This window comes from Chiloscyllium punctatum, chromosome 44 (assembly GCF_047496795.1).
Source record: "Chiloscyllium punctatum isolate Juve2018m chromosome 44, sChiPun1.3, whole genome shotgun sequence".
NCBI classification, from domain to species: domain Eukaryota; kingdom Metazoa; phylum Chordata; class Chondrichthyes; order Orectolobiformes; family Hemiscylliidae; genus Chiloscyllium; species Chiloscyllium punctatum.
Window position 1 is genome coordinate 25499096 of NC_092782.1, and position 15050 is coordinate 25514145.

A 15050-nucleotide genomic window follows, 5' to 3' on the forward strand; every position below is an offset into this window, starting at 1 on the left:
CTGTTTGGCCTTGTAACTAACCACTTATGGTAAATTATTAATCATCTCCGTTGTACGTCCAATACTATACACGTTATCTCTCAGAGGAAGCTGTTGGAAATCGAACTGATCAATTAGTCCTGGTGTTGGATGATAATTTCACTTATTGACTCACGCATTGAATTTTGCACTTTCCCTGTGTGAAACTGCTTGGCTTCCAATAATTTTCCTACTCTTGTCTCACAGCAAGAATCAGGATCACATTGTTGTGGGTGGTAAGTTGCAGAGAATGGGTTTATTTGTATCTCTATAGTCTATGAGCTGAACATGGTCAGCACAATGGAATGAAATACTCTGCAAAGTAAAACGCAGCAGTTTCTTCAGTCCACAGCAGTGTATCTTTACATAACAAATCAAAATACTTGCTGTAGGTTGATTTGCAAACTGACGCTTGACATGGTTTGGTTTTAATCTTTGATTAATAAACTTGATTAACAGCATTTATTAAATCAGAATATTAAAAGTAAAGGGACCCATGTCCTTACCAATGTTCAAATGTGCACTTTCCCTTTCAAAGATTACACAGCAGTTACAATAAAAATTTCTGTTGTAGATTTGGATGATCAAATGTACACTGTCTCATAGAATATTTACTAGTTTATATTATAAATAAAATGGATATTGCAGAGTTCTTTTACATTTGAAATCAACATCTTGCTATAGAGCTTTAAATGGGCAATTTCCTCAAAAAAGAATGATAACCCTCTTTAAAATTGTCCACTTACATGTTGGTGATTTTCCCATCTAGAATTCTTAAGTCCTACTTATTGCTGAAGCAGGGTTCAAGGCCAAGACACAACCTTTTTTTAAAATAGCAATTGTTGTTATACTTCAGGAGTTAACTTGTTTGAGGTGCCAAAGCCACTTTGATAACGGCTGAAGCAAGGTAACAAAGAGTTAACCTACAAAAATAGACGTTTATGGGTTGTACTTGGTTCTGTCACTGATATTAATAATAGGATGAATGGTGCCACATCATTAAGTTGGACTTTATCAATGTCTGAATACACATTAGGGTGGAGGTTGAATCTGGTTACAGATGTTTTCCAGCAGCGAAATGGGAGAACAAAGATCTAATCGAACGACCAAAACGCACATTCATTTGTTGTCATGCACCTAAAGCACGTTAGTACTTTGCACTTAATCCTATTATGCAGTCTACCTATTACTCCAATTGGAGCAGTAAACTTTGGATTTTAAGGCTCTGTTTAATGCAACTTAGAGACTTCTCCTCAGATTATGGTACGAATAATCAACAATAATTTAGAACAAATTCTTCAGAGATGACTTTTTCTTCCTTCGTGGGCCTATCAAAACAGGAGGCTATATTTTATTATGTTAACTTGCCTTTTTGGCTTCAAAGACCAATCAGTCAAAGGGACCTCTATGTTTCAGACAGATTTTCAAATGGAAACTAATGGATCACTTTGAGGTCAATCAACAGTAGCTGCTGTCAACTGACATGCTGATTACAATGATACCCCTGCCCCAGGAGAATTGAGTCCTAGAAATCTCAAAAGAAATTTCAGTGAACTAACCTTTATATAATATGGTGAGATCAGCTCAGTGGGACACAGGCACATGTAATGCCCTTTGCTCTGTTTCACCAGTACTGCCGTATGTGCCTTCTATATGTATTTCGGTTATATTTGAATCCAAAACCTGAAACTTAAGGGCTCTCAGTTGTACTACCTGTTATTCCTGAAGACACTCTGGATATTTCCAGTGAACGGGGTTTCTTTGTAACAGCCAGGAATTCATAAGGACTGTTCTCTTCTTCTGGAGGGAAACTGTCTAGGGATGGAGACAGCCTTATGTCCAGAGTCTGGTCATCTGCCTTTGTTTCTGATTCCTGCAAAATGGCACAAAACGTTAATTCAACTATTTTTATCTGTGTTGTACCATCACAGGTAAACTTTCTTTGCTTTGTCAAAATAAGCATTTTGTTATCTTAGGTACACATGCACAGTAGTTTTTTTTCCCCCAAAATTGCATTGGAAACCAGATTTATTTCATTCTTATTTATTGAAAGCTATTTGTTATGTTGCAATTATTGCTACTGCATCTTTGAAGCACTCGAGAGTCCTTTGTCATCATACAAAATAATTCAGTGCCAACTGGCAATGACATGTATAGAAATTTATAGACAGCCCTGAATGATCCAGGTCCTAACTCCATTCTATGCTGACTCACGAACTTTATAACGATGTGGCTCATGTCCTACTTTCCAACAAGGGCTTGTTGATTGACAGCTCCAAAGCAGTGCAATGATTACACCTGCTTCAGTCTGTAAATGAACTTGGCCAAACTACAGGCTATACGTTACTAGTTACGAATGTATTTAATTCAATTATCAACTCTTCTTCTGTGAAATTGGTCTTCTCCACAGCTGTTACTTCACTATGTGATAATAGCACAGTTGGTTTGATTCTCTTTGTGGGTCTATTTAGAAAACCATTCTCTGAATTCTTGGCTATTCTTTGCATCAGGAGATGTGACAGACCATTAAATCGAACAAAATATCACTGTTATTCAAACATTTAAACGATGTAGCTGTTCCAAAGTAAGTCCAGACCCAGGTGGCAATTCAACTCATCTTTCCACATCATTCACTGCATCTTGATTTACATTGTTTTTGCTTCCATTATTCTGCCTGAAAGGTCAATTCAATAGTAATCACTTCTTGCTTGAAAAAAATGTTGCCTGATATTAGTCGTCATCTTGGCTTTTACCAGTTTGGACCTATGTCCCCTTGTTCAGAAGATCGCGTTTCAGGGGGTGGGGGGGGAAAGAGAGAGAGAGAGAGAGAGAGAGAGAGAGAGAGAGACTGCCCAGGGTGAACCCTTCCTGTTCTATTTATCTTACAAACTTTTATCCAACCACTTTCACTTCCTTTCAAGACTGGAAAGCTCCTGTCTTTAGAACCATTTCTCATAACTCAGTCTACTGGCATCTGTCTCCTCCCAACATTACTTTTACTAGTTAGGTATCTTCCACTGTGATTTGAACTGGACACATATTAAATTACACTGTTTTTATTTCATGTTAAATTTCAGTTCCACTGGTATGGCGATAAAAGCTGGTGTGCAGTTTGCATTATTAGTGATTAGACAATGGCTATTGTTGAAACTAGTATTACTTGCAATGTCAATGCACTATGTTCAGTACCATTTATTTATTATAAAAGACAAAGTCCTGCAGAAACTCAGGAGGTCTGGCAGCATCTGTGCAGGCAGAAACAGAGTTAATGTTTCAAGTCCAATATGATTCTTTGATAGAACCCATCCATTTATTATCGTCCCATTTCTTTTCTTTCTATGTGTAAGACCCAAGCTGATTCTAGAACCCACAAGGGGAAAATCAACAGTGAAATATTAAACTGATAAAATCATATAAAGAAAGTAATGGATTTTTTGGTTTATGTACGTTAGGCATGTATGCTGCTTTCTGTTTTGTTAATCTCATTTACAGGTTGCAGTGATGTAATAAAAAAAACACCGGTTTTGCCAAATAAATGACAAGCAGACACCTTCTGACAAACTGAGCTACAATAATCTGGCATTATTGGATTTGGAATAAGATTCTTCCAAGAATTACACTTCACGATGCCTCAGAAAGGCAGCTGACATTAGTAAAGACCCCTCCAACCCTGGTTATAATCTCTTCCAACCTCCCCCATCAAGTAGAAGGTACATGTGTTTAAGCTTTTGTATCAACAAGTTGAAGAACAGCTTCTTCACTGCTGTTATTAGACTCCTAAATGGACCTCTCAAATTTTAAGCCTATTGCTGATCTTGCTTTTTGTGCACCTTCTTTGCAGCTGTAGCTTTGCATTCCTCACTCTGCTCAATCGCCCAATGATCTTTGCCTATACTGCATGCAACACAAAACTTTTCACTGTATGTGTACTTAGGCACATTTAATGAAATTAAAGCTAAAGTTGGGAAAATAGCAACAGATTGGATTAAAACACTAATTCATTGTGCAATGGAATGTCAGAAAATTATCTAATAGAAGCCTGCTGCTTAATAACAGGAGCAAGTGATAGAAATGACAATTACCGAGTCTCCTAAGGACTGAAAGCAGAACACACTCCCTCCCACTGTTTCAATTACAAGTGACATGTGACTCCATACAGTCAGAAAACACAGACAGACCCCAAGGAAGAAAACAATCTGAGACTCCAAACTTATGAATCCTGACAAAACAAAATATAATGGTGACACTCATTCCACCTCCAGGGCTCTGAGAGATTTGCTTCTTTTCTCATAATGAAAAACTTCTGCTACCTCTGCTGATATTTTGTTTGGAAGTAAAATTGTGATGTCCCTGGACTTTCAGCTCCACAGAATAAAGAGGCTGATTCAGTTCTAACCCATTATGATGATCTTCACTGTCGCCTTTCTTTCACAAGGAGACAGAAATCTTCATTCTGTGCTTACTATAATGCCAAAAAACAACAGATGGAATAAGAGATTTCCCTCTGTCCGTGCCCAGATGCTCTGGATCACCTGGGCACAGTGACTATCAGACGAGGGATGGGTTGGCATGATATCCATAAAAGAAAATTTCCTAGTTATCTCAGATTTGTGGCTCCCACAGGGGCAATCAAACAATGAGTTTGTAAGAATTATTTGCTAACATCTGTTAAACTGTGTGCGCTCAGCATGGAAGGGGGCTAGGGAGATAATGGCATCAGCTCTCAGATGTATTCATTTGCTGAGATTCACAGTGGTATTGTTAATCAATCATTCACCTAAGTATGGAATTATGACACTGAGATTGGAGCAATAGCAGCAACAGCACAGAGTAAAAGTTAGTTAATAGTGCATTAGTAGGGGGAGACCAGTCGGTATTTATGGTATAATGTGTGTCTTGTCGACGCGACTTGGTTGTAACATGATTGATGAATGGCGGATGCTGTTTGGACATTGCAAACTTTCTACTGCACAGGTATAGTGATTTGCTACAGTAGTATTCTTTAGCACATGATTTGGAGTTTAGATTAGATTAGATTAGATTACTTACAGTGTGGACTGCCGGTGTTGGACTGGGGTGGACAAAGTTAAAAATCATACAACACCAGGACATAGTCCAACAGGTTTATTTGGAAGCCCTAGCTTTCAGAGTGCTGCTCAGCTGATGAAGGAGCAGCACTCCGAAAGATAGTGCTCCCAAATAAACCTGTTGGACTATAATCTGGTGTTGTGAGCTTTTTAATTTCTTGAGCGCAATTTTCTGTAACAATTTTCTATAGTGTGAAGTTGCCCAAGAATGCAACCATAGCCTTATACCAGAAACACTTCCAAAGATCAAATGTATACTTTTTCCTTCGTAACTCTTCTCTATAAATTGTGCACTGAACCAGTCAAAACAAGGTACAACTGGAATATATCAACAAGATGACTGTAACAAGACCAATGGAATGTTTACAAAGTTAAAAATCACACAACACCAGGGTTATAGTCCAACAGCCTGATGGACTATAACCTGATGTTACGTGATTTTTAACTTTGTACACCCCAGTCCAACACCGGCACCTCCAAAAGGAAGGTTTGATCTTAACAGGTTGGATATCTTTCATGATTCAGTGATATCTTAAATGGAACAGTAGAGACAGAAGGCAGGTTTAATCCGATTGGGATCCTGAAGCAGTGAACAACTGCCATCAAAATCTTTTTTTTTAGCTAATAAGTAAAATACATTTTAAAATCAAGAGAATACAGTTTAAAAACTTTATTGATGTAATTTTTTTTAAATATAAAAGCAGGCAAGGTAGCTGAGAGAAGGGCTGTGTTCTGATTAGACATACATTGTAATTACGTTTCTATACACTTCAGGAGAATGCAAAACTGACAAAGTGAAAGAACAAATGACAGTAAGTGCTGGCTTTCTGTTAGCTTTCTTTGCAAGTTGAGCTAAGACAGGTAAAGATTGCTGAAGTAATAAAGTTCCTCTTTTTTTCACGCAAGTAAACCTTGTAATTGGTTCCTTAATTTGAATTAGTACTATGCTTCAATGGAAGTATTATGTAACGGCCTGATAAAAAAAGTTTAAAAGGGGTTAAAAAGAGGCAAATTGATCCACTTCCCCTCACATTTTTACTGCCCAATGATTGGCACAATATCCAAGATTAATGGTCTTAGTCTGGGTACCCTGCAATGTCCGAGAGCCCAGTTCGAGTATTTTACACTGACCCATGCGGAATGTAAAGTTAAAAAGATGAGCAAGGCTTTGGAATTGAAAAGTGTTACTTTAAAAAGTGTCCTCACTCTGGGTAGAATCATTTACTTAGCTAACAGCTGGAGGTTCCACATGAAACTATGAAGGCAATCAACAAACAAGGATAATGGTGTGAAAGATAAATAGCAGCAAAATACAGCCAGAGGAAAGCAGAAATAACTATTCCTTGCTGACAGGCAAGAAATTGTACTTGCTGCCAATTGCCAAAATGTAGATTCCATACTCCCAAGTTATGGAGATCCCAAACTTGATCCATTGAACATTGTTGCCTGTTTACTGTATTTGCTGTTTGGACTCCAAAGATTTGACCACATTAACCACACCTGCTTCCTGTATATTTTGCAGGAGCTACACTCTCATTGGAAGAAAAACACTTTTGTCATTCCTGACTTGGTGTCTTTATAATCGAGATGGAATGCTGTAGTAGAGGAAATGGGTTGTGATAGACCATTGGTCAAGCAAGGACTTTGCAAAACCTATATTTAGTCTTCAACATTGTTGATTCCAAGCCCACGAGGAGTGGCACATTTTGGACAGCAATTTTGTTTTTGGGGTTGGCCCTGCATCAGGCTAATAGGGGATCTCCAGTTCTGAGAGATCAGTGACCAGACCATCAGAGGGAGGAGCTGCCTATGTAGGTGAGAAAAAGAGAGAGACACATATACTGTGTGTCAAAAGGAAGACGTCTAAGAAAACTGAAAAGAAAGAAAGAAAGAGATACCTCTCCTGCACCTAGCCAGTGACATGGCGCAAAAGGTTATTTGAAGCAGGACAGCCAGAGGCTCCTGACCAAAATATGGTGGATATAGGGTCTCAACTGTCTGTTGGAATTTGACCATCCCACCATTGCAGTAGAACATTCAGCTTAGAAATAACTCATTGGCAGGAACATTTGAGCAAGTCAGCATACTGCTCCCCAATGCCAGTTTTCAAGTCTTTCCATCTCTAGTACTAACTCTAATCTGAATCAAATATTTTGAAGTGGACTTGCTTTAATTGTGACATGAAATACAATATGTGCCCAACACAGTGACGCTGACAGAGTGCTGAGCTTTCTATGAAAAGAAGGAAGAGGAGCACAAGTGCAGTTAAAACATGACATTAACAGAATGTCCACACCACATGCACTAGCCTAGCTAATGCACTTTAAATGGCACAACAACATTGTCAGTGCTTTCCAGGTTCTGAGATGTTCAAGCCTTCGACTTAAAGCAATCATACCCATTATGATCTCTGGAAACCATGGCAGTAGTGATTTTTTTTCGCCTGTTGCCTAGCACCACTTGTCCTGAGATATTCTCACTTAATGCAGGATGCCTTATGCATAAAACTTTGGATGATAGTCTTTGGTACTGCTCTATTGCATCTCAATAATCTTCCATAATTTCTCTTGAAGTGAGCTTTTCCAATTTTGGTCGATAAATTCAGGTCACGTACATTATTTGTAAAGCTGGTCAAACTAACCAGTTTGACACTTGCAATATATATGGCAGATGGATATTATTCTCGTTCATCCTTACTGCTCATATCAGCATTTATTTCACACAAGCAAACCTATTGCTCACATTTTCCCACAAGTTGTAGCTATGAAAATCCATTGTCAGTGTCTGGTTTATTGTTTCTTTTATGCTGTAATTTTGTGTATAAATAAGTTGCTCTTTCGTCCTTTGTTGTGACCTCTCAGCATTTATAATAACATTGAAGACCTTCTCAGTAAACTGGGCTTTACACAGCCTGGGTTCTCACTCCACAGTCACTCAATCTAACATGATAAACAGCTGATCTGTTCCTATTTAAACCTGTAAAGAGGCTATTTGCTAGTTATAGGTGAGGCTGCACCATTATTACGCTTGTTTTCTGCTTGATTACCCAGTTGTATGCTAGCTTTATCAGAATCAATCTTGCAGAAAGTGTACACAATAAAGTTGTGATTGCCAGAAGGTACATTAAAACAAAAGCAAGAAAGATAACCTCAATATGACACTTTCTCAGTGTACTGAGAGTAATTTCACTACTTAATGTGTTACAACCTAACATCCTGAGCCCAAGTAGTCCTTTTTATCTGGATATTGGGAGAAATCAATATCACCTCCAGCTTCGTAGAATGAAAATAGAGCGATTTGCAGATCTTCAGAGCAGTAAAATGACCAAAGCTGGTTATTTCCTGAGATCTATGAGGTAGATATTCTCAGGAGCTCATGCAGGTGAGTACTGGGATGAGAACCATTAAGCTACAAGGTTAATTTGTAATTGGAAACAAGTGAATTAATTTCAAATTTAATGGTTTCAAAATTGTGCCAAAATTGGGAGGGCTGTCCCATAGACTGGTCAAGCAACAACAATATGTAGTCACAGTCTCAGAATCAAACCTTACAGTCAATGTCCTAGACACCATAATCTCTAGAGGTGATGACACAGTGGTATAGAGGCAGGAGGTAATTGCCTTGGGAGCCCACAACATTGACTTCACCTCCCACCAAGTCTAATGGTATCAGGTCAAATATGGACATGTAAACCTCCGACTGCCATCTATTATCCCCCTCAGCGAATGGGTCAGTACTCTTCCATGTTCAATATCGCTTTGAAAAGGTGTGCTAAGGCACAGAAAGGAAACCAAAATGTTTATCACCAAGAATGGCTTGGTACCACTCCAACTTTTCCTCCCATAGTCCAAAGATGTGCAGGTCAGGTGAATTGGCCATGCTAAATTGCCCGTAGTGTTAGGTAAGGGTAGATGTAGGGGTATGGGTGGGTGGCGCTTTGGCGGGGCGGTGTGGACTTGTTGGGCCGAAGGGCCTGTTTCCACACTGTAAGTAATCTAATCTAATCTAACCAAGCTGTGAAGATAATATCTGCCACACTGGGTCTACAGAAGATGATGAGAGAAACAACAAATGAAAAACCTACTAGACCTGATGCTTGCCAACCAGATGAATCTGTGTGTGACATTACTTGTGGGAATGACTACCGCACAGTACTTGTGAAGAATAAGCCTTGTCTTCATGGTGAAGATACCCTTCATTATGTTTTGTGGCAGTACTACTGCACTACATGGGATAGATTTTGTACAGATCCAACAACTCAAGACTGAGCATTCATGAGACATTGTGGGCCACCAGAAGCAGCAGCATTGTAGTAAACCATAAGCTGTAACCTCACGGCCCAGTATATCATCCAATCTACTATTGCCACCAATATCAGGGATCAAACCTAGAGCAATGAAGAGCACACAAGGGCAGGTACAAATAGATTCAAGGACAGCTTCTTGCCCACTGTTTTGAATGGATTTCTCCAATATTAATTCTGATTTCTCTCTTTCTGCACCTTCTCTGCGGCTGTAACACTGTATTCTGTACTCTGTTCTGCTACCCTGATACACTTTGTATGGTACGATCTGTCTGTGTAGCATGCAAAACAACACTTTTCACTGTATTTCAATGAATATGACAATAATAAACTTGATCATTCATTAAGTGTTCTTTGATGGCATCTACGGAACCTGTGATTTCAACCAGCTAAGAGGACCAGAGCTGCAGATACATGGGAACACCATCAGTTACAAGTTACCCTTCCATACAACGTCCTGACTTGGAACTATATCACTGTCCTTTCAAAATCATGGAATCAAAATCCTGGAGCTCCCTCCCAAAATGCACTGTGGGCATTACTTACAGCAAATAGAGTGCTGTAGTTCAAAAAGAACCCCACCATCAACCTCTGAAGGGCAATGAGCATTAAGCAATAAACGTTGGCCCAGCCAATGATATCACGCCTTAGGAATCAATAAAATGAAAGCAATTCGGAATTCTTGTTATGAGTTGCTGTCTAATTGAAAGCATCAGCTCTTGAGAGATGAGCCTGCATGAAAGAAGGCCTGGTCTATCTGTCGATAATGCATAACTAGTTTGTGAAATGTATATACTGGGAGTTAGGAGAAATCAGTCCAAGAGTTTTTGAAAGCATTGTGCAAAATGAAGCACCATGTCCAAACATTCTTACATTGCTGTTATGTTTCAGGGTTGACAATCTGTCTGATTGCACTGGCTGTTTTCCTTGGCAGTCATAGCAACCAGACTTATTTTAAGTCTGCACACTGTTCTTGATTATAGTGCATACTGTGGATACTTCAGACCTTTCATCAGTGGCAGTGCTGCTGTCTCAACTTGGAAATTGCAAAAGGAATCTTCACATATACTTGCGATGGTAAAACAGTGAGTTCAAATCCCATCACAGCAAGCTGTAAAATTCAATCAATAACTCAAGAAACCTGAGGAGCAGCAGCAGCAGAGAGAAAAAGTGGCAATGGTTGCTGGGATTTTGTGAAACTCATCGAGGGCAGTAGACCTGCTTTCCTGATGCTGATCTAGTCTGAAAGTGACTCTCTTTCACAAAAGATGGTTAAAACTATGGACAGAATTTTGTCTTTGGATTGGGCCCAAGGGTTTGGGCCAAACAAGGCTCTCAAGCTCCACCTTGTGAGGGGAGCAGTCAACTGTCAAGAATATTCACTAAATTGGTCCATTAGTGGCCAGAGGGTGAGCTCACTTACCAAATAAGGGCAGCGGGCAGGCTGTTACCAACAGGATGCTTTCCAGCACTGAAAACACAGCAGGCTGTCTTTTAGGTAAAAGAGCATCAAGATGGAGACGCCTTCTCTCCAACTTTTTAAATTCTTACTCAAGAATTCCCCTTGGCAACTGGGCCACCCACATTGAAGGGCAGAGGGCTGCCTGCTGAGGATGCAAAGCCAGCAAAATGGCAAGGGCTTTTGGAGCGCTGGCCCATGGCAGATGCTACCGGGGCACTGTCTCCAGGCAGCTGGCCTCCACCCTAGTGCCTCAGGAAGTTGAGGAAGTCAACTGGAAGATTTTAGTCATCCTCTGACTATAGGACTTTCAGGAATCTCGACTGGCTGCCAGCCCACCACCCTGTAAAATATCTCGGAGGGTTGGAGGAGAATTGTTGTCCTGGAACAAATGTTTGTGCCTGTCTACCTCCTTGTTTACTCCAGATGGGCAGAAAGCTTTGCCCATGGTACCTGCTCGTGACTGATACTGCTTGAATATTTGGGTTGGACTATTTAATTTTTGGGAAGATTCTGGTTGCAGTGAAAAGCATCCTTGCCTCCGAACCACAAGCTCTGGGTTCAAGTCTTCACCCCAGTGCTTTCATAATACAACCCAACAAGCTACATAATAAACTATAAATCCTCAAATACAGGCTAATGCAAGGTAACAGATGCCAGAGAGAATTCCTGGTAAGCCTTATGAGGGAAAGCAAATTGAAGCCTTCGCTAACACTACCCATACCTCTGGACGACAACATGCTGGTAAAAGTGCACGTTGCCACAGTAACTCAGACTGCAGCAATGAACTGGAGCACACCACCAGCAATGCTTCCTCATAAACAGAAAAATGTTATTAAATCATCCCACGAAAACCTTGTTTATAAATTAAACAATGGCAGTTATGTTAACATATTTGACTCCCATGACGAAAACATTAATTTTAGCTATACTGATCAAATGCTGCATTATGAATTGTTTAAAAAGCCTGCCAATTGAAGGAAAAGGTTTTTCATACGTTTTAGTTTCAGTATCTTGTGGATCTGTATTAAAATGCTTACATTCAACAAACTTGGGAAATAAAAGATCTAAATGTTAATTTACAATTCAATAATGTTATAAAAATACATCATTATAGAAACTCTTTTGCCATATTGGCAAGCTGCAACAGATATATAAGGCCAAATTTTCTTGGAAAAATAACAGCACTTGCACCAACCAGCCAAGTGGAAGCATATATTGCTGAGTGTTAAACACCTCCACAACTTGCTGGTTGATTGATGGCGTGTACCCTCCCAGTACTAATACCTGCTGCAATTACACATTACTTCTCCATTAAACTTGACACAGGAAGTTAGTACTCATAACAAATAGTCTTAGTACCATTTTAACAAAGCGCAATGAACTCTATTTTCCAAGGACGGGCAATCACCACAGTTTGTCACTCCAGTCCTTTTTACATTAAGAAAGAACTCTGCAATTTTGACAGGAGATTCCCACAAGGACTCTTTCAGAAACATGAAGTAGTATTTTAAATCCGACAGGTCACACGTATTGCAGGATAGTCGAGGAAAGACAAACTGACCCCTTTCCCACAGCAATCAGTTCCTGTACTCTGTGATTGAAACATGCAGATACTTGGACAGCTCCTGCAGCAGAGTAACTTGTAAGTTAGGGTGCTAGAAGGAAGGGGGAAACGCAGGGCAGAGATGGTTGGGTCCAACGGTGTGGGGAATGAGTGCAGGGAGTTTCAGATCCTGGGTGCAGAGATGGGATGGTATCAGATCAGTGCCAGGGGATGTGAGAGATAGGGGTGATGTAAGGAATAAATTGAGGAGTCAGTGTAATTGCTGCTGAGGAGTTAAACTTGGTATTTAATAGCCTAACCCATTCCCACATAACCATTTACTTAACTGCAGCGGAATCCTCTGAGTCTTCCAACTTAATTCAGACAGATCCAGGCACAGGGGAATTGCACAGTGGAATCTTCAATATGCAGTGCAATTCCCTCAGAGTCTGCTACATTGGAGATTCCGCAGCGTCACCACGTGCAATTCCCACCTTCACTGCAGAAATGATAATCTGGCCACTGGAAAGGCCAGGCCACCATCAGTGTTGTTACTTCAAGTCCAAATGCCTTAATGATGCAGGTAGAACAATGGCAGAGAAAGAAGAAAAAGGAAGCAAATGCTGTACTCAAGATCTGACTATTTCATCGAATGTCCTGCCCCATGTGTCCCAAAGACCTGTTAGCTGCAAATCAACCTGTTCAGTCAGGAGGAAAACTCATGGTGCTGAGCTCTCACCTTCCTGAATCAAGAGACAGATAATGAGTGTTTAATGCAATGTCAATCAATCTCAGCAGCCCAGAAACAGAACAACTTAAATTGTGGGATCTTTTCCGACATGCATTAAATGGTTGTCAAATATTTCTAAAAATGTATTATTTATACATTTTTAAACCTATTTTTTACCTTCTGATATTTTTCCCTTAATACAACCTTCCTTTCCAACTGATCTTCCTCCATCATCCCTAGTTCCTTCTCAGTTGTTAAATCTCACTGGTAAAGAATGTAAACTACTGCTCCATAGTTAAGAATTCCAGATACCTGGCTGCCATTACCAACTCTCACACCCTGCAAAATATTGCGCCAAACAGTGGGGCAGAGGAAATTCAAATATCAAATGCTGTGCACTGCCAGAAAGATTCGGCTCAACATTTTTATACTACCTCTTGGATCCTCCTGTCACATTTCACTTCGACGGCAGTGTACAAAATTATGCCATTTACTCAAGAAGCTTTTAGGTTACAATGGCCTAAGACAAAGCACGGCAGCATGAGGTTCATACAAAACAGTTTGTCTTTTAATCAGTCAGAAATAAGTTATTTTGACAAAGGTGAACTTTCCCTTCTAATCTTTCTCAAACTACCTGCAGTTTTTGACCCAGACATCATTCTCCTCTCCACTGTCATTTAATTAGCTGTGGACATTGTCCCTGGTTCCATTCCCAGCTATCTAACTATATCCGAAGTACCACTTGCAATGGTTTCTCTTCTTGCTCCCACATTGTTACATTTGGCTTTTCCCCTAAAGATCAATACTTGACACCCTGTGATTTTTGAGTTGTCCCTTGATGATATAATTCAAAAGCACTGACAACATCCAGTTCTACTCACTCACACTCTTCAACTCCTCCAGTGTTGCTGAATTCTCAGACTGCTTATCCACCAAGCAGTGCTGGCTGATGAGAAACTGCCTCCAATTAAATATTGGGAAGACTGAACCTGTTATTTATGCTCTCTGCTCCAAACTCTGCCCCTAGCCACCAATTCCATCTCCACTTTCCCCCCAACCCCACCCTACCAGTAGTCTGATAATTCAACCAGTTTGTTCACAGCCTGTGTGTTACTTTTTTAATGTTGAGATCAGTTTCCTGCAATGTACTGGCACCATTACTGAGATCGCCTCTTTGGCAAATCACATTACAGAAATCCAAATCCTCTCATTTAGATTAGATTAGATAATTTACAGCGTGGAAACAGGCCCTTTGGCCCAACAAGTCAACACCGATCTGCCGAAGCGCACCCACCACACCCATTCCCCTACATATACCCTGCACCTAACACTATGGGCAATTTAGCATAGCCAATTCACCTAACCTGCACATTCTTGAACCTTTTATGAGAAGGAACAGTTTCTCACTATCTTCTCTGCCCAGACCCCTCCAATATCTTAAAAACTTTTATTAAATTGCCTCTTAGTCTTCTCTCCAAGTTTAACAGACCTAACTTCTCCAACGTACCTTCATAACTGAATTTTTTATTATTAGAACCATTGGTGTAAAACCTCTGCACTCTGTTTTCATCCTTCCTGACATGTGGCAGTGAGAACTGGACACAATAGCGCAGTTCAGGTCTAACTAGTGATTTATACAAGTTCAGCATAGCCTCCTTGCTCTTGTATTCTATGCCCTTATTAATAAACAAAATAAAATCTACATCTCTGACTAAGCTCTTTGCTAACTGATCTAATTTGTCCTTACACAGGTTAGTGTTATATTTTGTTTTATATAAAGGCTCCCGTGAAAACCCTGTCATTATCAAAAGATGTTATGTAAATGTATGTTGTCGTTGTAACTGACTTAAGCAGAAACTTTCCTTAATATAGATTGTAAATCCTAACTTTGTTATAAGTAGAAATTA

The 15050-nt window shown here is 39.8% G+C and overlaps 1 protein-coding gene across 14 annotated transcripts in view; it reads right to left on the reverse strand.

Moving 5' to 3' along the window:
* anks1b (ankyrin repeat and sterile alpha motif domain containing 1B) overlaps positions 1 to 15050 on the reverse strand; it is an 810941-nt gene that overhangs the window by 225410 nt on the left and 570481 nt on the right. For all 14 annotated transcript variants that reach the window (XM_072562474.1, XM_072562483.1, XM_072562481.1 and 11 more), the window contains one exon: positions 1732 to 1891. In XM_072562474.1, coding sequence (XP_072418575.1) covers positions 1732 to 1891 — 160 coding nt within the window. The remainder of the gene's footprint in view (positions 1 to 1731; positions 1892 to 15050) is intronic.